The 27,928-nt window shown below is 44.5% G+C and overlaps 1 protein-coding gene across 1 annotated transcript; it reads right to left on the minus strand.

Moving 5' to 3' along the window:
* Window positions 1–1,570: 1,570 nt before the first annotated feature.
* NSFL1C (NSFL1 cofactor) lies at window positions 1,571–18,753 on the minus strand. Its single transcript, XM_040331840.1, has 9 exons — window positions 18,588–18,753; window positions 14,136–14,233; window positions 12,745–12,819; window positions 9,949–10,114; window positions 9,606–9,698; window positions 7,946–8,055; window positions 5,571–5,708; window positions 4,379–4,543; window positions 1,571–2,332 (listed from the first exon to the last, which is right to left on the minus strand). Exons 1-9 carry the CDS (start codon window positions 18,690–18,692, stop codon window positions 2,170–2,172), a joined length of 1,113 nt encoding a protein of 370 aa, XP_040187774.1. The 5' UTR covers window positions 18,693–18,753; the 3' UTR covers window positions 1,571–2,169.
* Window positions 18,754–27,928: the final 9,175 nt, after the last annotated feature.

Raw genomic sequence — 27,928 nt, forward strand, 5'->3', positions numbered from 1 at the left:
CCATTCTAATCTGTGCCCATACAGTGCCAGGTTGACCAATGCAATCTGTTCAGCCTGGCACCGTATGGGCACAGATTGCAGGAGAGACTGCACTGTTCAGCCTGGCCCTGGCCTTGTAAAGAAAATATCTGTATACTTAGCTATTCTGAAGCTGCTTTGGTCTGGTCACAACCTCTTCAGAGGCAGTTTCCATGTTTGAAGAGAATGGCTGAAAATGGCTGGGAGATTACTTCACCCATAGGCTTACCATGGGGCATCTGTTGTCGGCCGTCCCTCTTCTACACTGATGGCACCACAGACAGTTGATCACAGGCCTGGACTGGAGCAGCTTCAGGAATAAGAAAGTATACAGATCTTTTCTTTACATAGTTGGGTAGAATAGGCTTGAAAAGTAGTTTTAGCCTTGGTTAGATTTTGACTAAACTTCCACTTTGGTTTAGAGGGGGGAAAAAAAAAAAAAAAATCCCCCTCTGGGGGGATCCATGTACATTGCAAGGATTATAACATCCTTTGTTGCAGATTTCTACCTTTTGTTATTCTGAAGAAATCCATGTGCGTTTCTCTGTGCCCCTGTGTGAAAAGGAATCTAATGGGAGTGGTTTCATAATTGTATGGGAAGATCGGCAATGACAGAGCTCTGTAAGCTCCACGTCCTGTCAGGGAGAGAGAGGAGACAGACGTTATGTCCCTTGTACATAGGGACACAGCATCGGTCCCCTCCACACACAGTTAGAACACACCCAGGATACACATTTAACCCCTTCCTCACCCCCTAGTGTTAACCCCTTCCCTGCCAGTCACATTTATACAGTAATCAATGCATTTTTTTTTTTAGCACTGATCGCTGTATAAATGTGAATGGTCCCAAAAATGTGTCAAAAGTGTCCGATGTGTACGCCGCAATATCGCAGTCCTGACAAAATTCGCAGATCGCCGTATTACTAGTAAAAAAAAAAAAAAAAGTCTGAGAATTTATTTATTTTTTTAAAAAAAAATTGGATATTTATAATAGCAAAAAGTAAAAAATAGTGGAGTTTTTTTCAAAATTGACGCTCTTTTTTGTTTATAGCGCAAAAAATAAAAACCGCAGAGGTGATCAAATACCACAAAAAGAAAGTTCTATTTGTGGGAAAAAAAGGACGTAAATTTTGTTTGGGAGGCACGTCGCACGTCCATGCAATTTTAATTTAAAGCGTCGCAGTGCTGAAAGCTGAAATTTCGCCTGGGCAGGAAGGGGATATGTGTGCCCAGTAAGCAAGTGGTTAATGCTGCAGGACACCAAAGTGCACAGCAAAATAATAATTTAACATCTCTCATTCCCTGTACAGAGATGAGAATGTAGTTTTCCTTCATTTCTAAAGCTACTGGTCATTAAAATAGCAAATACGGGCACCCACCTTTCCAAACGTTCCAGAGGACGGACCCAGAACTGTACGTTAAAACCCGCAAAAACATGTGGAGTGGCCAGCACCGGACTTGGCATGATCCCACTGGGGCGTCTGTCTGGGGTAAGGGCAGGTGAACCACTCTTGTGAAGGTTTATTTATACACATTCACAAATGACAAATGAAACCGACTAATAGTTTTATTGCCATGTTTGCTACTCAGTTCAATTACAAATGTTGTTCAACAGTCAAATCAAGGCAACATTCATGTATACTCAACAACCGGTATGGTACTTCCCATTAACCTGTATAGTTCTATTCATTAACTTGGTATTCCTTAATGTTTTATTTTGTGTTTTCATGTTCTTATGAATCTGAATATTTTTTCACCAATATATAAAAAAAAAAAAAAAAAAAAAAAAAAAAAAACACAAAAACATCACACATATTGTTGATTTTAATCCTTGGTTAAAGCAATACGTTTTACGAATCCGGGAGTTCCTTACATCCCAATAAAGCCGATAAGGAACGGAACAAGTTACCACTTGTCGTAAATATTACACTGCAATTAGGCATTTTGTTTTTTATTTATTTAAATCGTTTTTAAAGTCCAACGCTTATAACAAATCCTGCAAAATGTACGTCTAAACAGAAGTCCACCTGAAAAGCATTAAGATCCCAGGACTACAAGACAGAATGACTGCATGTCACCAGCAGAGGGAGGCGCGGTGTATGGGGAGAAAGTGGAATAGAAAGCCCGGGGGTGGGGGGGGGGGTGGAGATTTCATATTAACCGCTGCACAATGACAGCATTTAGAAGGTTAGCTTCTTTCAGAGTCTGGTCCTCATCCGTCAACTCCTTGTTTGGGAACGTAGTCATTAACACAAAGCTTGTGGCGGCCATTGCCGGTCGGGCGCTGGCGATGAATAAACGGAGGTCGCGGATCCTGAAAAGGAAGAAGGTTGCCTTTTTATATAAAAAGTGCTGTCTGTATATTTTTAACTGGAGCTCTACTTTAAAACGACTTATTCAGTTGTTCAGCAAGGGTGCAACTGGATGTGTTTAGCAAAGGAAAAGTATAAATTGTGCACAAGCATCTGTAGTCCAGAAGGGGGTATTGTTCAAGTCCCATGACAACAGAACAGGGAGGACAACATCACCCCCTGCTGGACCAGAGACACCTGCCACCTTTCACCACAATTTTTTATCAACCCATCATGAAAAGAAATAAGGAGGCTGGGTTATAGAGAAAGAAAGAGAAAAAAGAAAAAGAAAAAAAAAAGAAAAAAAGAGAGAAAGAGAAAGAAAAAAGAGAAAGAAAAAAAAGAAAGAAAAAGAGAAAAAGAAAGAAAAAAGAGAAAAAGAAAGAAGAAGAAGAAGAAGAAGAAAAAAGAGAAAAAGAAAGAAGAAGAAGAAGAAGAAGAAAAAAGAGAAAAAGAAAGAAGAAGAAGAAGAAGAAGAAAAAAGAGAAAAAGAAAGAAGAAGAAGAAGAAGAAGAAGAAAAAAGAGAAAAAGGAAGAAGAAGAAGAAGAAGAAGAAGAAAAAAGAGAAAAAGAAAGAAGAAGAAGAAGAAGAAGAAAAAAGAGAAAAAGAAAGAAGAAGAAGAAGAAGAAGAAGAAGAAAAAAGAGAAAAAGAAAGAAGAAGAAGAAGAAGAAGAAAAAAGAGAAAAAGAAAGAAGAAGAAGAAGAAGAAGAAAAAAGAGAAAAAGAAAGAAGAAGAAGAAGAAGAAGAAGAAGAAAAAAGAGAAAAAGAAAGAAGAAGAAGAAGAAGAAGAAGAAGAAAAAAGAGAAAAAGAAAGAAGAAGAAGAAGAAGAAGAAGAAAAAAGAGAAAAAGAAAGAAGAAGAAGAAGAAAAAAGAGAAAAAGAAAGAAGAAGAAGAAGAAAAAAGAGAAAAAGAAAGAAGAAGAAGAAGAAAAAAGAGAAAAAGAAAGAAGAAGAAGAAAAAAGAGAAAAAGAAAGAAGAAGAAGAAAAAAGAGAAAAAGAAAGAAGAAGAAGAAGAAAAAAGAGAAAAAGAAAGAAGAAGAAGAAAAAAGAGAAAAAGAAAGAAGAAGAAGAAAAAAGAGAAAAAGAAAGAAGAAAAAAGAGAAAAAGAAAGAAGAAAAAAGAGAAAAAGAAAGAAGAAGAGAGAGAAAAAGAAAAAGAGAGAAAGAGAAAAAAGAAAGAAAAAAAAAAAAAAAAAGAAAGCAGAAAAGAAAAAGAAAAAAAAAAAAAAAAAAAGAAAAAGAAAAAGAAAGAAGAAAAAAGAGAAAAAGAAAGAAGAAAAAAGAGAAAAAGAAAGAAGAAAAAAGAGAAAAAGAAAGAAGAAAAAAGAGAAAAAGAAAGAAGAAAAAAGAGAAAAAGAAAGAAGAAAAAAGAGAAAAAGAAAGAAAGAAGAAAAAAAGAAAGAAAGAAGAAGAAAAAAAGAGAAAAAGAAAAAAGAGAAAAAGAAAAACGAGAAAAAGAAAGAAGAAAAACGAGAAAAAGAAAGAAGAAAAACGAGAAAAAGAAAGAAGAAAAACGAGAAAAAGAAAGAAGAAAAACGAGAAAAAGAAAGAAGAAAAACGAGAAAAAGAAAGAAGAAAAACGAGAAAAAGAAAGAAGAAAAACGAGAAAAAGAAAGAAGAAAAACGAGAAAAAGAAAGAAGAAAAAGAAAAAGAGAAAAGAAAAAGAAAAAAAGAAAGGAAAGAAAAGAAAAAAAAGAAAAGAAAGGAAAGAAAGAGAGAAAGAGAAAAAATAAATAAAGAGAAATAGAAAAAAATAAAAAGAGAAAAAAAAAAAAAAACAGGCAAAAAGCATCTTTTGATTAAGAGCTCAGTGATCACAGCCTCTGTTTCTCAGGACAAGGGAGACAACCTGAATATTTTAATTAAATGGTTTGTCTTGTGTTTCCATGGATCCTGTATCACTTCACAGCTATATTTCATACTACAATCCTCGTTGCTTATGTGCTCAGGATGAAGTTCATAGTTTCCAAAAATAATCTATTATTTGGCTGACCTACAATCCTTACCTGTGATTGTGATTAAACTTCTGGACCAGCCTTCCCCCGTCTGCCAGGCGGATCTGGATGCTTGTGATAGGCTCAGACTCATCAAGGGTAATGGAAGAACTGGCTCTAGCCTCGTTTTCTGCTTGCTGGGATAGGATGGGCATGCTCAGGATATTGGGAGCAGTGCTGAGAACACAAAATAAAGAACGATGTAAAGATGACCGAGGAGCTAGAAAATGTCCAGATCCACTAAACTGGAGCACTCAGAATCTGGTGCTGCTGTGCATAGTAACCAGCTTCTAACTTCAGCTTGTTCAATGAGGCCCGGTTCACACTTTGAGAGAAAATGTTGCATCACAAGTCGCACCGCATTAAGTGCAATGGAACTGTTCTAATAGGAGAGACTTAAGTTGCTCAGACTTAAGAAAAAGGTTCCTGCGTTACTTTTGGTCCGACTTCGGAACGACTTGCATGGACTTCTGTTAAAGAAGTTGTATGCAAGTCGCGCCTGGATGTCGGCTTCAAAGCCGCGCGGCAGTGTGAACCAGGCCTTAAGATGCGACAATAAAACATAGAATCTGGTGGAGCTCTGCTCTCCATTTACCGACCAAGTTTTATTGTAAAAAGTTAAAAAAGGAGAAGTACAGCCAAAGCTTGTTTGGCTGGGCTTCTCCTATGGATCACAGCAGTGCAGTTGGTTCTGCACTCGTGTGACCCATTTTCAGCAGAGAGTGGGCCGACGTCCACCCTCTGCTTATGTCACAGAGTCGGTCCATGCTCAGCGTCATCACGACCATGGAGTCAGTATCCTTCAGATTCCCTGGACTGACACCCAGCTCAGCCCCTCAGCAAGCAGCCGAGAGCCCGAGCTTCTACCCCCTCCACAGTCCAGCGCTCCAGTGAGCGAGGAGGGTGCAAAGCAGAGAGCTGTGACCAACAGTCAGCAGCTATCTGCTCAGGGAGCTGTGAGAACCGAGTGATCAGCAGTGTTTAATCGTTCACTTCTCAGTGTTAGAGGTACCAGATGCAGCTTCCACCTAGGCAAGTATGAAAAAAAAAAAAAAAAAAAAAACACAAACCCCATACTTAATGGAACAAGCTGAAGTTGGAAACCGATTGGTTACTATGCACAGCTGTAGCAGATTCTGAGTGCTCAAGTTTTAGTAAATCTCCATAACCTAAAAAGTTGATCGGATTATTGCCAGGATCTCACCTGCCCAATTTTTGGCCCTCGCCAGCGAATGCTTTAAAGGCAGTTTTGGGCTTCACAAAGTCCTCATCGCGATGGTCCTCCATATCCAAGTTCACCTGCCCACCTTGGGCGAGTCTGCGCAGCTCTGCCGGGATCTCCCTGTACACAGGTGGAAAGAATTAAAGCTGAACTCAGGGAAATATCCAAAGCTGCCTCCTGCAGTGGGGCTCCCACACACTTAAAGGGTTAAACACTCATTTTAGTCTAGTGGGAACATAACCACTTTTACTTGCCTTATCCTTGACTTCTGTCTAATGCCACAGGTTGTGGATGGGACTTTAGCATCCTTCACCTACCATGCAGGACTGCTGGTTATGCATTGTACACGAGGATATCAGAGTGTCTGCAGCTGACAGAGTACCCAAGAGAAGTAGAGTCAGTCGTGCAGCTGGGAGCAAAAGTGCGGGAGTGGGGATAAATTAAAGCAGAGGTCAACCCGAAATTATTATTTTTTTTATTTCTTTTTAAAAGCCAGCAGCTACAAATACAACAGCTGCTGATTTTTGAAAAATGGACACTTAAGCAATCACTATTCTCTCGGCTGCCATCCTCCGTGAGGGAATCAGGAAGTGAAGCGTTGCGGCTTAGAGAGTTATCTGCACCCTACTACACCCTAAAAGGTGCCAAATGTGACACCGGGGGGGGGGGGGGGGGGGGGGGGGGGGGGGGGGGGGGGGTTTGATTCCAAAAAGCAGAAGTTCAAATTTTTGGTGGAGCTCCGCTTTAAGTGAAAGTCTACCTAGACAAAAATGAGCACTTCAGGGGAGGTGACCACTGCAAGGATAATATCTGATTCTACCCAGTGTTCTGCTTTTCAAAAATGTAATGGAAATGGGGGCACATTAGGAAGAACCACAGGCATCCAATACTTATGAGCAAAGATGCATGGGGTTTAACGCAGCAGAATAAAACGATTCCAAAAACAGGTGACAGGAAAAGTAGGAGGTACATCTTTTATAGGAGGGTTATGCGCCCCCCCCCCCCCCCCCCCCTTAGCAACAAGTTACATTTAAGCCCAGTTAATAGAGAGGGTTGACCAAACTTCAGATACTGCATTTCCAATGAACTGCACTAACATTGCCAACTTCACCCAACCTTGCTCTTTTGCCAATTACCGACTATCCCCATACAGTGACACCAACTCTGAGCTTCCCGTCTTGTTAAGCCCACATTATTTCATCATTATTCACCCGATACACCCACTGTTACAAGGTAAGGTTAACCAATGCTCAGGTACAGGTAGACTATTGATCTGCTTTCTTTCAGGTTCAGCAATGAGCTAAGCAAATTTTCAGGAAGCTTCTTTAAAGATGAACTCCGGGATTTACATGATGACCGCCACCACTTAACCGCTATGTTACTTAAAGCTGAGTTCCCATTTAAAAGTTACAGGCTACAAAAAGTGAGCCTGCCGACTTAAATAATCAGACACTCAACTGTCCCACGGTCCAGCAATGCGGGCGCACAAAGCCTCGCTCCTCTCCCCGGCGCCAGCATTCTAACTGTGGGCCCCCGGCTGTGGCTTCATTCGCGAGCTGGAGCGCGCACTGAATGACCGGGCAATCTTCTGGGACCTGTAATGTGTACCCGCTCTACCCCCCAAAAAATGACATGCCAAATGTGGCATGTCAGGGGAGTCATCACCCCTAAAGTAGAAGTACCATTTTTGGGTGGAACTCCGCTCTAAAACAAATAAAAACCTCAGCAAAAGGGCCCATTTATTTACCTAAATCCAAGGTCATGAGACATGCTGGTGAGCACATCACTAGATTGCTGTGCTGGATTACAGGTGATAAATTCAGGAAGAAGCACCAGCTAGGGACAATAATTATATCGTACGACTTTGCTGATCTCAATATTATTCCTGTCCAGTCACAAACTACACAAAATATTCCAGGTCCCCTTAAAGTGGTTGTAAACCCTCAGGGACAACTTACACCTACAGGTAAGCCTAGATTAAGGCTCACCTGTAGGTGCTTGCAATATATTTGCAATTTCCCCGAGCGACACTGAGGCACGCTGTGCCGTTTCAAGCCGGGGCTGTGAAAAGCGGCTCCCGCACGCATGCGCGGGAGTGACATCATGCGACTCCGGGCAGTCACAGAGCCACGGCACCTGGAAGAAGAGGGGTGAAGATGGATGCTCGCTGCCAGCGTGGGCTTCTCCTGCAGGTAAGTGTCACATAATGGGCTACTATGCGATGCAAAGAAGCCCATTATGCTTTACCTTTGCAGGGAAGGATAGAGGAAGTAGCACCCATCAGGGTTTACTTCCTCTTTAAGATCAAGGTTAGGGATTGCTCACGGTAAGAGTGAAATATAGAAGGCGAATCTTACCCTCTACGTATTGACTCCAAGAACTGTGCATTGCTGGGGTCTTGATAGCTACGCATTTCTCCCTCGTCTAAGCTGAATCCATTTTTCCAGAGCTTCAGGACCACGTGGACCTAGAGAACAAAAATTCAGCAAGTAATTGTAAAAAAATAAATAAAAAAAAGGAGTCCTTACAAGCAGCAACTTAAAACACGTGAACTCTAATTTGCCCTGAATGGGCAAAGAACAGGCTTGCTTTAATGAGCAGTGCCCCATATCCAGACTCCTCACTATCATAATGTGTAAAACCAACAATACCACAGGGGAGGACACAAAATAGTATTCCCCCTTTTAGCAGCTTAGTAGATGCCCCCTATTTATCCTCATTTAAAACGGTAGTAGTGTTTTAAAAATAAATTAAAAGACCCTACATACTAGCAAGTCCTCCAGCGGCGCGGTGTCACCACTGCAAACGCTTCCATCTTCACACAGTCTGCCTACTGGATTCGCAGCCACTTGAATGGCTGAGCCCCAATGATGCCACTCCCACACATGCACGCAGGAGTCCCGGCCTGCTTAAGGAACAGCGCGGGTATGCTGTTCCTTCAGAGTGCATGCGCCAATGGCGTCACCGACCGCTGCACATTTAGGAGATATTCATTTAAACCTACAGGTAAGCGTCATATAAACTTATAGAAGAAAGAAAGTCACCGCTCCAGGTGGGTCTACTATACGGTCACACACTGTTACAGGATTCCAAGGGTGCTGGTGGTGCACTAGGCAAGCATAAAAAGATAGATGAAGGATGGATGGCCGCACTCCAAAAATCGTACAGGTTGTCTTTTATTTTATACATCACCAGATCAAAACAGGAACAGGGGAACAGCCGACATTTCGTACAAAATCAGTGCTTATTCATGTCTGATTATGCACTGATTTTGTGCGAAACGTCAGCTGTTCCCCTGTTCCTGTTTTGATCTGGTGATGTATCTGCTGTTCATTTAATAAAAGACAACCTGTACTGTTTTTGGAGTGCGGCCATCCATCTTTTATGTCATATAAACTTACCTGCAGGTAAAAAAATAAATAAAATATAGGAGTTTAGTACCACTTTAACCACTTCTGGACCGCCCCACGCAGATATATTGCATCAGGGTGCGCTCCTGCGCAAAATCACGTAAAATGACAGTTTTATTTGGGTACAGCGTCGCAAGACCAGCCAATTGTCAGTTAAAGTGGTGCAGTATCGCAAAAAATGCCCTGTTCATGAAGGGGGTAAAACCTTTCAGGGCTGAAGTGGTTAATGTGCCAGGCCGAGGATGGAACGGTGTTGCAGATTTAGAAAAGGCCAGCAGAGGCGCCAAAGAGTAATGCGTGGAACTGCATAGGAAAGGACTGATGGTTCAGTTTATTAGAGGAGAGCAGTGACTATGTGGAGCAGGAGTGTGTGAAATGGGTGAAAACTAGAATTGATTTTTATCAATTAACGTATTTACAGATTTCATTTTTATTTCTGAAAACACGCAGCTGAGAAAAATATTTTTTGGAAACAAAATTAACACTGGTTACAAATCGCATCAACAGTCATTAGTAGATTGTCGCTACTTTTACACTATAATGCTTCACTGATCAAGCTAAAAGACACTGGATGAAAAGCAGAGAAGCCAAGTTGGGGCAAACTTACATCCTGGCCTTGATTCTGTCTCCGAGCGCCAAAAACATAAGCAGACTCCTCTTCCGGGGCGGCCCCCAATCGGTACCCACCTCCAGCAAATGGCTATGGAGGAAAAAAAATAAAATTATGCTTAAATCAAGTCATAGTATGACTACCCTCTAAAGTTTGTTATTAGAAAGTAAAGTAAAAACGATTAGCAGTAATTCTTGCAGCTTTCTCAAACAGCCATGGGCTGCAAATTACATGTAGCTGCACACCTAAGAGTAAAGCATGCAGAACAGTGGAGGTTACACTTTAATGGTCAGTTATAGACAACTATACAGAATGCCCAACTTTGAACCCTCATCCTTACCGATCGGCTGCTTTCCCCTCCAGGACTTTTAGCAGATCTGTCCACAGCGACAGCTCCATGTTCCTTGGCTCCCTTGAAGAGATCTTCAACAAGCTCATTAGGGCTCCTCTTCTTGGGGGGCCCCACAATCTGCTGTCCGCTCCTCTCTGAGCCCCCTGCGTAAAACCTGCCAAAATGAAGAACCTCACTTAGACAAGATCATGATATAAAAGTACCCCAGAGAGCTGGGAATGGTCAATACTCCTGTTATTAGGGGAAAAAAAATGTTTCCCTTTGGGCGTCTCCATTAAAGTGTTACTAAACCCACAACAGTAAAAATCAGTCTGTATATGCAGTAAAGCATGCTTGTTATACTCACTGTGGAACCTAAGGGGTTAATCCTCTGCATTGTGTAAAAAGGCAGATTATGTCTTCTCTGATTATCCCCTTCTTCCACAGCCCCCAATCCATCTACTGATAGAACAGAGCCTTTGGAGTCACTCTGCACATGCTCAGTTGGTGTTTAATCGCTAGAGATTTTTCTTTTTTCTTGGGGAGGGCGAAAAAAATCGGCACAGGGCCAATCAGCACTGTCCAGACAGAGGGTCAGGGGTCATGCAGCCTCATAGGACAATCAGATAAGCGAGTGCCGATTCACACTGGTGAGATGTGAGAAACTACAATTCATTGTCGGTTCTCGCATCGCACACTGGCAAAATTCGGCAAAGGCAGTTCGTATGTCTGTATCCCGACTGGCACACTAACTGCCTTGCTAGACTTTGACCCTGGTATTGTCTACAGCTAATCAGCTTTTCTGTACAGGGCCTGTAGGAGAAGAATAGCCCTTTGTGCGGAGGGTTTTGTTACATGCTGAATCGTAATTTGTAGGACAAAACCAGAGAGTACAATTCTGGTATACAGGTAGAGGAGACTAGCAAAAAAGGCACATTAGTCATTACTGATCTCTCCCAGGTGAATTGGCCATTCAGTCACCTGCCTCCTCATTATGTGCCCCTTTTTGCGTTCAACTTCTGTCCATAAAGCTCGGTACACACTTTTTTTTTTAAGTTCAGCTCAGCGGACTGAGCGAAAAAAAAATAAACCACGAGGAGGTCGAAAGGAGCTCACTGTAGTAACCCAACCGACCCCCCTTCTGAACACGCCGGTCAGCACTTGCAGCCATTGGGTATGAGTGCTGATCAGCTACTGTTTTTCCAGCATGCCCAGCCGACAGGAGCCAGACTGACTGAATGTTTGTTGAACCAGCATCTGTACCAGGCTTAAAGGGGTTATAAACCTTCCATAGGATGCATGAAGGTGAAAAAAAAAAAAAAAACGGCGTGTTCAGCCCCCAAATTTTACTTACCTGAGCACCGTATTTCCCTCGGTGGAGACACGCTCTCCCTCTCTGCATGGGGTCCCAGCTCTTAATTGGATAGATTGATAGCCACGCAGCCATTGACTACCGCTGCCGTCAATCAAATCCAATGATGTCAGGTCGGGCATTCGTGTCTATGGACTCGGGAGCATGCACCACAAGGTAACCCCCCCCCAGGAGAGCGCTTCTCCTAGGGGGTTATATGATGTAAGGAGGAGCCACGAGAGCCCCTGGGGGATATATATATATATATATATATATATATATATATATATATATATATATATATATATATATATATATATATATATATATATATAATTATATACACACACACACAAAGCTTCATCTCATATAAAACAGGCCTGATGTATAAGCAAATTCAGAATGCACTTGGCCAAATCCGAAAATGGTTAAAATATATTTAATTATATAAATATATATAATAGTTGCATTATATTTGACTTTTCAATATCATGAATTTAAATTTGTCAGCCATTGACATCTTTAGCGCAAGGAAAGCAAAGAAAAATGCATCCCTTTAAATTCTATGTACGTCTTCACACTGGTCCGCTGCACTTTCACAGTGGTGTTAAAAAACTTGTTTGGTGCATTTTTGGCAAAAAAAAAAAACACACGCACTAAAATGGCACCTCTATTGACGCAGCCTGTTAGAAACACAGCGCTTCTGGAAGTGTCACCTAAAACTATTCCACCACAGGATTCAGCAGTGATGTAGATCAGTGGTTCTAAACATTCTCATACTCTGGGGCACCGAACGTTCTTTTTATCGCAATGTACCGCTGCAGTTTTCTATTGTACTGATGAACATTGTACCATGTATATAGCATCCCTTTGCTGGGATCTTCTGCCTTATCTTATGTTTGATGTAACCATCACACTGTTGCACCAATCTGTTGAATTTACTTTTCTACCAATAAAAACTTTGTAAAAGAAAACACAGTCTCAGATGTTGGGGAAACCCTGTTATACCAATTGGGGGGGGGGGGGGGGGGAATATATATATATTTTTTTTTAATCCCTTACCTTAGTGGTCAGTGGGAAGGAAACCCCTTTACAGTGGCGGTCAAAATTCCACCCTCACAGACAGCTAAAGAGACCATAGGTGGTAAGCCGCTGACTCGGCCAGGTGGTATTGGAGCTATAAAAATGGGAAATCGGCCAGCCACCGTTTTGAACCCCTAGCAACCTCTGGGGGAATCCTAGGGCTCCACAGAAGCCAGCTTGTGAATAGCTGATCCAGAGGATAAGGGGAGGAAACATAACTATGTGAAGCACCCTAAAACTATATCAGTGTTCTGAAAATAAAAAATACAAACGAAACCTTTTATGACACAAAAAAGATTTTATGCCGAAATAAAACGAAACTGCAATTTAGATTTACCATCTCGACTAATGTATCCAACATCAAATCTCACCTTTGACCTTCTTCCTCCTCCTCTTCTTCCTCCTGGGCGTGCACCAGGTCTCTGAAAGACGTCACTCTGTGGTCGCTGAAGGCAAAACAATGTTAGGTTTATGGATAACTGCTGGCCTATGACAAATTGTTACTTGCTTTCAAAAAATAAAAAAAATAAAGTATAGAAGACACTAATCTGACCTTTGGTTGAAACCTCTTTTTGCTGTGCCCCAAAAAAGCATTTTCCTTCACTTCATGTTTTGATGACATAACAGGAAGTGACGGGAATTCTCCTTCTACACCATTGTCACAGGACCAGATATGCCTTTTATTATGATGTTACCCACTTGCCTGTCAGTGCCTACCAGGCACTTTCACCCCCTTTCTGTCCATAGCAATTTTCAGGGCTGTCACACTTTGAATGGCAATTGCACGGTCATGCAAGACTGTACCCATATTAATTTGATCATTGTTTAATCAATTTTTCTTAATTTCTGTTAGAAAATTTAGCAAACAAGTTATTTTTCTTTTGCACCCATGGGCGCTGATAATCCTGCACCGATGTAGGGGCACTGATAATCCGTGTAAACATGCCTGTCAGAATTGCAGGTTACCAGCTCCTTTCTCTTTCGCTGTGAGAGCGTGTGAAGAAAATACTGCCGTTACCAGAAAGCCTGTTTACAATGTGATCAACTGTGATTGGACACAGCTCATCACATGGTAAAGGGCCTCTGCGATTGGCCCTTTACCTCGATCAGCTGTGTCCGAAGATGCCCAAGAAGCACAATCAGGGGAGATAGTCAATAGATGCCCTGTCAGGCAATGTCTGACCATGCAGTAGAAGTCATTCAGCTATAGTGCAGTCGTGAAGAGGTTAAGGAGATTGTCCTAGTGACCACAAATATGGGGCTGAAAGTGAGGAACACGTGGAGAAGGAAAATCTTTCAATGGGGACAATTGTGGCGACAGAGGGGATTTTCCTCATATTGGACGTTGCCAACTTACTGTTGCCTCTACAGGACAGGAAGTGAGGGTAATATCTCTCTAAAGGACACAGCAATCAGAGCGTTGGGAGGACATCAAGAGACGCCCTCCCCGAACTAGCCAACCGTGCGGTCAGCAAGCAGCTGCCCGCCACCCGGAATGGCATGTCCCGGGCGTCGGGCAATAGGAATTGCTCACAACTGGTAATGGGCTGACAAATGCCCAGGCGCCAGTATCCAAATTTTTAGTTGCCATAGCATGAAATTTGTCAAGCCCCGAGAGGACGCACCTCCCCAGCATTTTTTTTTTTTAAATTATATAAAAAAAATATTACAGGGACTATAACCCTTTTCCACTCCATCCAAAACTAAGAGTTTGGCTGCTGTTCTACTTCACCACAAACTGATGGGACATAGCATTCCTTACCTGGGCCCAGAGCCGCGAGAAGTGGAACCAGACGGAGGCTGCGGTAATGTAACTATGTCATCATCTGCTCCATCTTCATAGAAACTTGCCAGAGCCAACTAAGTACACAAAAATAGAAAAAAATATATATAAAATGTAAGCTCACCTTATAGACCAAGGAAAACTATAAATCAAAGAAATCACACGGTTTAAATCTATAGTAATATGGCTCGACCAATACGAATTGTGATGCCTTTTCTCCATGAGGGTGTCATTCTTAGATTCCTGTCACACTGGGTCGCTCTGCAGGCGCTATAACAAAAAAATGGTGCCTGCAAAGCAACTGGAAACAGCCGCTGCTGTCTTTTCAGAAGCCCAATGGCACTGCGAAATTGAAGATAAAGCGCCGCTAAAACTAGCGGCACGTTACTGTCGACGCCGCCCCAATCCTAGTGTGACAGGGGCCTTAGCCTTGCTTTACAGCCAATAAGAAACCTGTGGACATATTTTGATCCTCTGATGACCGCTAAGACACTGACTTCAGCTGGCCATAGACGGGTAGAAATTTGGACAAAAAATGCTTAGGAAAAGAAGGTTCCAAGAACGTGTGTGTGTGTGTGTGTGTGTGTGTGTGTGTGTGTGTGTGTGTGTGTGTGTGTGTGTGTGTGTGTGTGTCGAAGAGACTTTTTTCTCAATGAAGAGAAAATTCAAAGACTTGAACGTTGAGAATTTTCATATGAATTTTTCTAAGACGCTTCCTAAGAATTTTTGTTTGAATTTCTATCCATCTATAGCGTTTGTTAGACCCTTTGAAACTCAGGGCCACCTACCTGCAGTAGATCCCTCCCACCATGTGGCTGAACGCTGTACTGAGTGGTAAGGATGAGCTCCGGCGTGTTCGCATTGAACACGTGAGGAGCCCGCCAGGAAGTCGGCACCCGCGCTGCGCTAATCACAGCCAGGCAGACATTTCCCGATCTCTGCAGCCGAGCATCGGGAAATGTCTGCCTGGCTGTGATTAGCGCAGCGCGGGTGCCGTCTTCCTGGCGGGCTCCTCACGTGTTCAATGCGAACACGCCGGAGCTCATCCTTACTGAGTGGTACCTGTGTTAAGGCCCCTATGTGTTGTGGGATAAATGCAAGGAATGCAGATGTTCAAGATTCTGCATTTATTCCCACACACATAAAGGACCCAAAACACGGTCATCACAGAGCTGCATTATCCCTAAAAACTATACCATGTAGTTTGTCCGCCAAACTGTTTTATATTATCAGCGCCTAAGGGAGAGGTTTCCGTTAATAAAATGACATTCCTTAACTGCTTCAGGTCAACCCCCATAGTGGTTTTACTGCTACAGAGCATCACCTATGCTCCGGATAATGTATACAAGTGATCTGGCTTTTCTGGGTAGGGCATGCGCACTGTCGAGCGGCTTGCTCTTGCTGTGATCACACCAAGCGGTGGGTACCAGGGGCTCAATGTGCGCCGGCACCAGCCGATTGTTCAGTACACAGGCAGAACGGCGATCTGCCTATGTAAACAAGGCCAAACACACGAATGCTCTTCCATTAGACTTTGACGTGGATTTTTGTCTGAAGGGGTGTTGGCCATGAACTTGTTCTGCATACACACGGCAGGACTTTTTCAGCCAAATCATGTGTTTTTTCAGCTCTTTACCGCCACCCTTTGGGAAAAATCTGCTATTTTTGTCTGATCTTTAGCATTGGTTCTGAACATGCACGTCTGTACTTGGCCAATGGAATTGTGTACACACGATCGGATTATCCTCCATCCGACATTTGTTTCCTGAAAGTTTGAGAGCATTCACAGCGAACATTTGTCCGTTGAAAAACCAAAAACAATTGTCCGATGGAGCGTACAGAATGTCGGATTGTCTGAAAAAAACACGTCCGTCAGACCGCTGTTAAAAAGTCTGATCGTGTGTATGGGGCTTAACTATTGAGTCTGTGCTTCGGAACTTTTTGGACTACATGTTCAGAACCTTAAACATTTTTAATCCCCCCCCCCCATTTTGCAGATGATACAGCGCTGCATGCTGGAAACACCTTAGCACAACAATTCATTTTTTTCTGCTATGGGTCGCTGATCGTCGCCATTACTAGTAAAAAAAAAAAAACACTATAAACATCCCATAGTTTGTAGATGCTATATAAGTTTTGCAAAACCAATACACGCTTATTGGGATTTTTTTTTTTTTTATCAAAAATAAGTAGCAGAATACATAATGGCCTTAATTGATAAAGAATTTTTTTTTTTTTTTTTAATAATTGGATACGTTTTAGAGCAGAAAGTAAAACATTTTTTTTTTCCCCTTTCAAAATGGTCTGTCTTTTTTGTTTAATGCGCAGAGGTCAAGTGGTTAATCCTTACATATGCCACTTTAAGAAAACATACACAAACCATAGATGTTTAAACTATCTTTATTCAGTTAAAGCGGAGTTCCGGCCACAATTTCACTTTTTAAATATAAATACCCCTGTAATACACAAGCTTAATGTATTCTAGTAAAGTTAGTCTGTAAACTAAGGTCTGTTTTGTTAGGTTGTTACAGCATTTAGACACTTTATAAAATAGAAATTGACTGGGGCCATCTTAAGTGTGGGCATCATGAAGCCAGACTGTATGACTTCCTGGATTTCAGCCTTGCAGTTCTCACACATGCTCAGTGCTGCACAAGCAGTGTAATAGGTTTCAGCACCTGTACTGTCCAAGTCACATGATTCTTTGAGACTGGGGAGTGCACAGACTCCTGGAAAGTTACACCCACTACATTCCCAGGAGTCTGTGCGGTGTAGGTTAGGAAGCATTAAGCACCTAGGTGCAGGAAGTGGGAAGATTAACTATTCTGCCTAGCAACAACACTTTGAAGTCATCTAAAAAAAAAAATATTTTCCGTAAAGGACAAATGACTTTTTTAAAACTACTGATGTAATGTTATATTTATGGGTGGAACTCCACTTTAAGTGGGCATTTTAAAGGGAACCTGACATTAAACGTTATTAAGCTAGGTGTTTTCCCCTAGTAGAAAGCACTATAATGCGTCTGTACATTATGTACAATCAGTTATAATGGCAAGCAATGCTTGTCTGTTAGCCTATGGAGGAAGCAACAATACCAGGAGGGAGGACCCTGTGATCTAAGAGCAGAGGAGGGCGTGTCCACACAGGTGACAGGAAAGGTGAGGAAGGGACAGGTACCAGATGTCTCATCCACTGCTACATAGCCACAGGAGTGGCCAGTACTGAATACTGTTGGGTAGAAGTTTCCAAGAAAAATGTACTCTATAGTGGCAGTAACAAATTATCCCTTTCATTTAACAGAGGAAAAATATGGCAGTATGACTATAGAGATAACAAAAGCAGTCTATGTGCTAAGGAAACTGTATACAGGAGGTTCAGAGAATGGGGAAGGAATATACGGGGGCGTGAGAGGGGGGGGGGAAGGAATATACGGGGGCGTGAGAGGGGGGGAAGAAGAGGAGGGGGAAGAAGAGGAGCCAGGAATATGCAATTAGCAGCCATCCAGCTGTTGCAGAACTACAAGTCCCATGAGGCATAGCAAGACTGACAGCCACAGGCATGACACCCAGAGGCATGATGGGACTTGTAGTTTTGTAACAGCTGGGAGGTCTGCTAATTGCATATACCTGATATAGAGGGAAAAAAGGGAGGGTGCAGAATATATATATATATATATATATACACACATACACACACACACACACATACACACACACATTAGTGGATGGTATAAAGAGAATATACAGGGAGGATGGGGGGGCAAGGGGTGTATACAAGAGGACAGGGAAAGAATATACAGATGGGGGACAGTATACAAAAGGACAGAAAGATATATGGAAAGGGGTTTATATATTTGGGGGGGGGGGGGCAATATACAGAGGACAGGAATATATAGTGGGGGGGGGGGGGGAGAATGTACAGAAGTCTTGGAGGAAGTATGGGGGATGGGGGCAGTACAGTATATAGAAGGAAGGTGGGGAGGTATACATACAAAGGGGGGGGGACACAATATACAGAGGACAGGGGGGGGGAGGTGTATATAACAAAAGGGGGAGACAAAATACAGATACAGAGGACAGGGGAGGTGTATATACAAAGGGGGGGGGACATAATATACAGAGGTGGGTGAAGATAAACAGAAGAAGGACAACGAATACAGAAGAAGGACAACGAATACAGAAGAAGGACAACGAATACAGAAGAAGGACAACGAATACAGAAGAAGGACAACGAATACAGAAGAAGGACAACGAATACAGAGGGGGAGAGGTATACAGATGACGGAGAATTAATATAATGGGCCGGAATGATATGGATACATCAGGAGGAAGGAATTTAGTGTAGGACAGCCGGGATGACAATGCGATTCTCCCCTCCATCCTCCTTCCTCTCTCCCTCCCCGGACTCCCCCCAGCTCCTCTGTCCTAGTACCTGCAGGTCCCAGCCGGCGGACTCCAGAAAGAAGCGGGCCCTCTCCTCCTCGGAGCCGGTAACCAGCACAAACTCTCGCACCGCTTCCTCCTGCCGCGCCTCCATCTTCAGTGTGCGCCGTCTCCAACATTCCCCCGGAAACAGCGAGCGGCGCACACAGCGTTCCGGGGAGAAATGTTGACGTCATGTGACGCCCACTGCGGCTCCTCCGACTGTCCCATCAGTGCCCCGGCAGGGGGTCACGTGACACATTAAAAGGCAATTTAAAACCCAAAGCATGTTCTGGATGGATCAGGGGGCCTCTGCCAGTGCCAGGCCTTTACTGGTGTCTGTGTCCCCTCACTGCTAATCCTTTTATATATATATATATATATATATATATATATATATAAATATAAATATAAACATAAACAATAGATACCCTTTTATATTTTACCGAAAGATGAATTACAAATGCTTTGGCTGAAGTTGCGTTTTAAAGTCACCCTGTTGCTTTGATTTAATAATAATGATCGAATTAGGGCCCCCACCCCCATCTTCACCCTGCTATAAAGCTCCAAGTATTCCTCCTAGCTCACACTTTTGAATAGTGTGTCCCCCCCCCCACTGGAGGCAGTGGATCCTCCCAGCAGACACTAGGTTACTATAAGACACTGCCCATGGTGGAAGGAACCACTGCTTCCAGTGGGGGGACATGCTATTCAAAAGTGGGAGATAGGAGCAATACCTGGAGCTCTTTAAGAGGGTGAAAAAATGACTTGAGGGTTTAGGTTATATTGCTAATAGGATAGGTGTCCCTCATTTTCATCTCAATACGCTGGGAGGTATGTATAATGAATATGTCCTTCTGTGGTGGTGGTATCTGACACTTTTTAGGTGTGTAGAATAACATGTCCCCTCCTGGAGGCAGTGGTTCCTCCCAGCAGACACTAGGTTACTATAAGACACTGCCCATGGTGGAAGGAACCACTGCTTCCAGGAGGGGGACACATTATACCACCACCCTAGAAGGACATATTCATTATACATACCTCCCAACGTTTTGAGATGGAAATGAGGGGACACCTATTAGCAAAATTACTTAAAGGGGTGGTTCACCCTAAAAACTACTTTTTTTTATTACACTGGCCCCCCACATTACAATACGATTAAGGCTATTATTTTTTTTTTTATGCTGTACATACCTGGGTACAGCTATTCACCCGTGGCTTCGGGATTGCGAGTCCTGCGGGAGTGGGCGTTCCTAACATGTCTGTGATTGACGTTTTGACCAAAAACGAGCTCCCCCCCGTCGCGTAAGCCGCGTCACGGTTGGCGAAAGGAGCCGAACGGCGAGTCGGCGCTATACTGCGCATGCGCATCGCCGTTCGGCTCCTTTCGCCAATCGTGACGCGGCTTACGCGACGGGGGGAGCTAGTTTTTGGTCAAAACGTCAATCACAGACATGTTAGGAACGCCCACTCCCGCGGGACTCGCAAGCCGGAAGCCACGGGTGAATTGGCTGTACAAAGGTATGTACAGCATCAAAAAAATAATAATAGCCTTAACCGTATTGTAATGTGGGGGGGCAGTGTAATAAAAAAAAGTAGTTTTTAGGGTGAACCACCCCTTTAAGCCCTTAAGTCTTTTTTTTTTTTTACCACTACTTTTCCTTTATATTGGCTATTAAAATGTACAAATGCAGCAATTTAGAAACCAGATGAAAGGTTTAGCTCTGGGAAACATTTAGATAAAAAGTGCATTTTATATACAACTACAGTATATAGATCAGGCCAAAATGGGGGACAATAAGGAGGAAAGAGGGACAGAGGGAGTTTGCTCCCAATCCGGGACAGTCCCTCCAAATCGGGGACAGTTCCTCCAAATCCGGGACAGTTGGGAGCTATGGGCCAGATTCACAGTGAGGCCCCGTACACACGGCCGAGGAACTCGACGTGCCAAACACATCGAGTTCCTCGGCCAGTTCAGCCCTGAAGCCGCCGAGGAGCTCGGCGGGCCGAGAGCTCCCATAGAACAACGAGGAAATAGAGAACATGTTCTCTATTTCCTCGCCGAGAAGTGTACTTTCCTTCGCCGAAAGTGTACACACGGCCGGGTTTCTCGGCAGAATTCAGCCAGAAACTCGGTCGGAAGCTGAATTCTGCCGAGGAAACTGGTCGTGTGTACGGGGCCTGAGAGTACGCCGGCGTATCTACTGATACACCGGCGTACTTTCAAATTTCCTGCGTCGTATCTTTAGTTTGAATCCTCAAACCAAGATACGACGGCTTCTGGCTTCGAACCGACAGGTGTACGGCTTCGTACGCCTTCGGATCGTAGGTGCAATACTTCGGCGCCCGCTGAGTGGAGTTTGCGTCGTTTTCCGCGTCGGGTATGCAAATTAGCTTTTTCCGGCGATCCACGAAGGTACGCGCGGCCGTTGCATTCTCTTACGTCGTCTCTAGTCGGCTTTTCCCGGCGTATAGTTAAAGCTGCTATTTTGCGGCGTATAGATAGACTTGCCATGTTAAGTATGGCCGTCGTTCCCGCGTTGAAATTTCAATGTTTTTGGGCGTAAGTCGTCCGTGAATAGGAAAGGACGTAGCTCACGTCTAAGTTCAAAAAAATGACGTAGTTGCGACGTCATTTCGCGCGAAGCACGGCGGGAATTTTTGAAACGGAGCATGCGCAGTTCAATCGGCGCGGGGACGCGCTTCATTTAAATGAATCACGCCCCCTACCCGCCGATTTGAATTCCGCCGCCAGAAATACACTACGCCGCCGAAACTTACGGCGCAAAATCTTTGAGGATTTCAAAATACGCCAGGTAAGGTACGGCGGCGTAGCGTATCTAGGATACGCGGCGCAAGTGCAAGTATATGTGAATCTGGCCCTATGATTCTAAGATTTTAAAGGGCGGCTCTTATTCAATTTTTTTTTCTAATTGTATAAAGGGCCATATTTAACATATGTTTTTAAAGGGCAACTCTTATTCATTTATTTTGTTATTTTTTTAATAACAGGGTTGCTTTAATAATGATATGTGAGTAATGCGCGCATTGCAGGCACCGAATACATCCAAATACAGGTTCTTACCTGCCTCTGTCATGTAAATGTGGACACAAGCTTAAAGCGGAAGTTCCACTAGTTTTTCAGTTTAATAAAAGTCAGCAGTTCCAAAAAGTGTATCTGATGACTTTTAATAATCGGACACTCGCCTGTCCCACAGTCCAGTAATGTGGCCACCCGAACCCTCACTCCTCTCCCCCTCCTTTCCATGGCGCCATCATTGTAAGTGTGGGCGCCCAGCTGTGACAGCTTGCGGCTTCACAGGCGGGCGTGCACTGCTTATGCGTGAGTCGCACTGCGCTCTCCTAGTGGCCAGGCAATCTTCTGGGAAAGGTGACGTGTCCCAGAAGATTGGAGAGAGGAAGGAGCCACCTAGGGGGAGAGGAGGAGTCACCTAGGTGTCGAGAAGACGGAAGGAGCAAGTGGGACAGGAAGTACCTGTGAAAACCAGGTACCCCTCCAAAAAAATGACATGCCAAATGTGGCACGTAATGGGCGAGGAGTGGCTAAAGCGCAAGTTCCACTTTTGGGTGGAATTCCCCCCCCTAACCACTTACCTACAGGGTACTTTCACCCCCTTCCTGCCCAGGCCAATTTTCAGCTTGCAGCGCTGTCACACTTTGAATGACAATTGCACGGTCATGGTACACTGTACACATTTGACATCTTGTTTTTTTTAATAGAGCTTTCTTTTGGTGGTATTTAACCTCTTCGCCCCCGGCCTAGAGTGGTTCAGTTAGTGGTTCGCCCCCGGTGGTTCAGTTATCCTGACTGGGGGTCATATAACGTCCAGCAGGATAACATGCTGGAGATGATCAGAGACTGCAGACATACTACAGGGGATTGTCAGAGACTGCAGACATACTACAAGAGATGGTCAGAGACTGCAGACATACTACAGGGGTCAGGGGATGGTCAGAGACAGCAGACACAATACAAGAGATGGTCAGAGACTGCAGACATGGTACAGGAGATGGTCAGAGACTGCAGACATGGTACAGGAGGTGGTCAGAGACTGTAGACATACTACAGGGGATTGTCAGAGACTGCAACCATACTACAGGGGATTGTCAGAGACTGCAGAGATACTACAGGAGATGGTCAGAGACTGCAGACATGGTACAGGAGATGGTCAGAGAATGCAGACATTCTATAGGAGATGGTCAGAGACTACAGACATAATACAGGAGGTGGTCAGAGACTGTAGACATACTACATGAGATGGTCAGAGACTGCAGACATACTACAAGAGATGGTCAGAGACTGCAGACATACTACAGGAGACCGCGTGCATCGGGTCCCCCGCCGTGCCGCAGGCGCGCGCCTCCGATGGCTCTTAAAGGGGAAGACGTACCCATACGGCGATTTGCGGGAATGTGCCACTTTGCCGACTTATATGTATGTGAGCCGTTTGGCAAGTGGTTTAACTGGTAAGTGATAAACCATAGAGTGCATTGCTCCAAACAAAATACAATGGAAGGTAATAGGAAAAAGTCCTGTATTAAGCAAGTCCACAGTGAAAGTGGTGATAGTAAATTTCTGTAATGTCCAATATTGTGACTCTGTAATGGTTCGCCACACAATGATGTAGTGACTTCATACACATGCTTCCCCCTGTGTGATTGTGCTCACCTCAGTGTATGTGACCGCACAACTAAGTTTGGTCTCCAAAAGCAGCTGAACCACCTCTGGGCTCAAAATGTGATGGTCTCTGTGGGATCCCCAGGTGACTCTAATGGCATTTTTCTTGAATTAAAATTAAAAAAGAGTCTGGATAGTGTAATATAGTTTAGACGTAAATTTATTTGAGATAAAAACGTCAGGGTACTCACACTTTCATGGTGCTTCCAGCGCACCAAACTACAACAAACAGATAGTAAAAATCCACTCCAATAGGCTAATAACTTTGTCCACATCCACAGACTTCCTCAGGGGGATATGATATATATCATATATATGTCAGAGTGACACACAGCACCACTGATCTGCAGTCTCTGACAATCCCCTGTACCATGTCTGCAGTCTCTGATCATCTCCTGAATTATGTCTGCAGTCTCTGACCATCTCCTGTATTGTGTCTGCAGTCTCTGACCATCTCCTGTAGTATGTCTGCAGTCTCTGATCATCTCCTGAATTATGTCTGCAGTCTCTGACCATCTCCTGTATTGTGTCTGCAGTCTCTGACCATCTCCTCTAGTATGTCTGCAGTCTCTGACCATCTCCTGTAGTATGTCTGCAGTGTTGAATTCGAAATTCCCGCCGGCGTATCATTGTTTTGTATTCGCAAAACAAGATACGCCGGAATTAGGCTAGGATCCGACTGGTGTAAGTCACTTACACCGTCGGATCCTAAATGCAATACAACACTGACCGCTAGGTGGCGTTTACGTTCAGGTCTCAGGTCTCGTCGTTTACGTCGTTTGCGTAAGCGTAAGGTTACCCCTGTTATATGAGGGGTAACCTTACGCCAGTCCGCCGTATGCCATTTTAAGTATGGCGTCGGGTCCGCGTCGTCTTTTTCCGTCGTTTTCCTAAGTCGTTCTTGAATACAACTTTACGTCAATGACGCTCACGTAGGCGTCATTGACGTTTTCCGTCGTGAGCTGGAGCATGCGCACTGGGCTATTTTTCAGCCCGGCGCATGCGCAGTTCAATCGGCGCAGGGGTACGCTTAATTTGAATACAAGCCGCCCCCTTTGAATTACGCGGCCATACGCCGGGCCAATTACACTACGCCGCCGCAAATTACAGAGAAAGTGCTTGGAGAATACGGCACTTTCTCCAGTAAGTTGCGACGGCGTGGTGTAAATGGCTTACGCTACACCGCCGCAGATTCTACGAGAATCTGGCCCATCGTTTTTTATAACAAGGCAAAATTTATTAAAACTTTTTGCTTGTCTTGCAAAACGCGCTCAAACCAAGTTACTCTCAAACCAAGGTTTTACTGTACTGTCTGTCCGTGATAAAAAGAGAAACGTAGACTGCCGTGTACACTGGTTGAAGCGAATGACTGTACAGAGAGTGGATAGAAAAGTGACTTTATTCGGCCACAAGGTGTCACTGTTTCAATTCAGATGTTTCATGTACAGTACATCTTTTTTTTATTTTTTTTAAATAAAGTTTTTTTATTTGCCAAATGTAACATACAAAGCAACAAGTACAATATGTAAAGCATCATCCAAAAATAAACAATATCAAGTACACACATAAGTATTTCATCTCTATGGCATTATTCAACATACATTCAGCTCCTTTTTTTTTTTTTTATTCCGCTTATAACAACAATCCAACCACGTGCCTAGTCTAAATAGAGGCACAATGGGCCAGATTCTCGTATACTGGCGTAAAACTATGCGGGCGTAACGTATCTCGTTTACGCTACGCGGCCGCAAGTTTTACGGGCAAGTGCTTGATTCACAAAGCACTTGCCTGTAAAGTTGCGGCGGCGTAGCGTAAATCCTCCGTCGCAAGCCCGCCTAATTCAAATGATCCAGGTAGGGGGCGTGGATCATTTAAATTAGGCGCGTTCCCGTGCCGATCGTACTGCGCATGCGCCGTCCCTAAAATTTCCCGACGTGCATTGCGCTAAATGACGTCGCAAGGACGTCATTGGTTTAGACGTTAACGTAAATGGCGTCCAGCGCCATTCACGAACGACTTACGCAAACGACGTACATTTTTAAATTTCGACGCGGGAACGACGGCCATACTTAACATTGGTTGCCCCTCATATAGCAGGGGCAACTTTACGCGTCGCAAATGCTACAAAGACGTCGTAAATTCACTGCGTCGACCGCGCGTACGTTCGGGAATCTCATGTAAATAGCTAATTTGCATAGACGACGGGGAAAACTACGTCGGCGACACCTAGCGGCGGGAAAAAAAAATTGCATCTAAGATCTGACAGCGTAAGAGCCTTACGCCTGTCGGATCTTAGGGATATCTATGCGTAACTAATTCTAAGAATCAGTCGCATAGATACGCCGGGCCAGATTAGGACTTACGACGGCGCAAATGGCGTTGCGCCGTCGTAAGCCTTTTGAGAATCTGGCCCAATAATCCTATCCTACTATAACCTGATGGGGGTAACCCCCCGAAACCTTGTGTGCTGTTCTCCATCCAATACCCCACTCTCATGTCTATCTCCCACTCTATTATTGTCCCTCCATCCTGTCAATGAGGAATATCTCAAGTGCCGGACTGCACAGTGTCTCCAGAATTAATCCACTTTCCCCAGACCTTTTAACATTTCTTGGGACAGCCCCTGGCTTCATAAGTCATCTTATACATTGTTACATTAGCATTGACCAGGCCATAAGCGTGCGCAAGGGGTGTGCCAGGTGTGCCTTGGCACACACGCTATTGCTGGAGTTGACAACCCGTCAATCGTGGGCAGGTAACAGCTAAGCTGCGATCCTTATTTGCCAACCCCCAGAACCTGGACAGGATAGGTGGCGCGGGGTGAAAATTAGTGGAACCGATCTGTATTTTCTTCTGCAGCAGCTGAAAGGAGGCTTCTCCCCTTCGTCCTCTCGCCACCATTCAGCTGCCACAGGAGGAAAATACATGGGATTGGTACCTATGTACAGGGCCGTCTTAATAGCATCACGGGCCCCTGGGCAAAGTAATGCTCTGGGGCCCCTACAATGATGACAGTGCAGATAAACAGACATCAAGTAGGTAGGAGGCAGACTGCCTCCCCTGTGTATCTATCACTCTCAGTGCCATCATGGGGGGGCCCCCAATTTCGGGGCAGCATGGGCTCAAGGACCAGGTTCTTTGGGGAAAGTGCAGGGGCCCCCTATGCAGCTGGGGCCCCTGGACAGTGCCCAGGTGTGCCCTCTCATTAAGACAGCCCTGCCTATGTATGCCACCACTCTTGTCCCAGTTCCTTTTCTTTTTGTTGCCCAGGTCCCCCTTTGTGTTCCCCTGCTCCCCCCCCCCACCCTTTGTTTAAGGAGGATGAGTGGGGAAGAGGTCAGTTAATATGTCACATATGTGTTGGAGGTTTGAGGTGCACACCCTAATGCAATAGGCTGTGCTAGGGTGACCACATTTCCTAACTGCCATTCAGGGACACGCCCCCTCTCACACCTTCCCCCAAAAAAGATGAGGGGGGGGGGAATGTAGTCTCGGGGTTGATGGGGACTTTGGTGACAGGTTATTTGTCAGGTGAATGTGCCACTTGCCACTAGATGCAGTGCCACTTGCCACCCATAGCCTGCCACCAGACGCAGTGCTGCTGTCACTCCCTCTGCATGAGCCACGTGCGTAGAAGGAAAGAAGTGGAGTCACTATCTGGAGAGTGAAGGTCACACTAGTCCCTGCTCCTTGCTACTGGGTGCCGGAGAAGGAGGAGGTGCCGAGGTGGGTGGGGACAGCAGTGCTGAACTAGGCGCAGGCCTCGCTCCCGGCCTCACTGTCTGAGAGTAAATTGTCACTGGTTGCAAGATGCTGGGCAGCGTCAGCCCTAGCAACCAGTTCCGGAAATGTAGTTATTAGTTAGTAGGGGGTGGCTGTGTCCTCTATTTCATTTCGGGGCACTGTATTGTCCCGGAATGAAGGTGCCCGGGACCGAGGACAGACGTGTCAATTACGGCACAGTCCCGGGCAATCCGGGACACGTGGGCACCCTAGGCTGCGCACACTTATGGACCAGGCCCTCCCATGCTGACAGCGTCAGATATTCCCTTTTTATCCAGTTAAGGACAATCAATTTTCTAACATAATAAAAAAAGTAGTTTAAAGCGGGGGTTCCGCGGCCAATCGTTTTTTTGTTGTTGTTTTTTTAGCATTCTATGAGGTATTACAACGCAAAGCTGTACTCACTTGTTTGGTTTCTGCAAATACAGCCTGTCCGTTTTCGTGGCAAAGATTAACTTTTATTTTCCGTTTCAGAGAGTTTCCATTTTGCTTGTGGACATTGTGAAGCCCACAAGCAATCATTTCCTGGAAGCGGTGAATGCTCATCTCCCAGCATTCACCGCTAGTTCTCGCGCCTGCGCAGTGTTTACAGCGAGTAGCGCCGTAAACTTACTGGTTGCCATCACAACGGGCGGCGTCATTTAACCACTTAAGTACCCCTTCACGCCGATATTTGTTGGCAGAATGGCACGGCTGGGCTCTTAAAGGCGATGTACATGTACGTGATTGTGCCCAGCCGTGCCATTCTGCCAACATATATCGGCGTGAAGGGTGGGACTCTCGAGCACGCGGCCAGTGGCGCGGCCTGATCCTGTGCTCCGTGACCGCGGGACCCGATCGCCTCCAGTGTCCCACGATCGGGTCACAGA

This window comes from Rana temporaria, chromosome 12 (assembly GCF_905171775.1).
Source record: "Rana temporaria chromosome 12, aRanTem1.1, whole genome shotgun sequence".
In the NCBI taxonomy this organism is placed as follows: domain Eukaryota; kingdom Metazoa; phylum Chordata; class Amphibia; order Anura; family Ranidae; genus Rana; species Rana temporaria.

Bases quoted from the DNA above. Each gene is read 5' to 3' on its own strand.
- NSFL1C (XM_040331840.1), bottom strand. From the start codon at position 18,692: ATGGAGGCGCGGCAGGAGGAAGCGGTGCGAGAGTTTGTGCTGGTTACC. The intron at 14,234-18,587 runs GTACTAGGACAG...TTGTGTACTTAG, and splicing joins CCGCCGGCTGGGACCTGCAG to TTGGCTCTGGCAAGTTTCTA. The intron at 2,333-4,378 runs GTAAGGATTGTA...CTTCCTTTTCAG, and splicing joins AAGTTTAATCACAATCACAG to GATCCGCGACCTCCGTTTAT.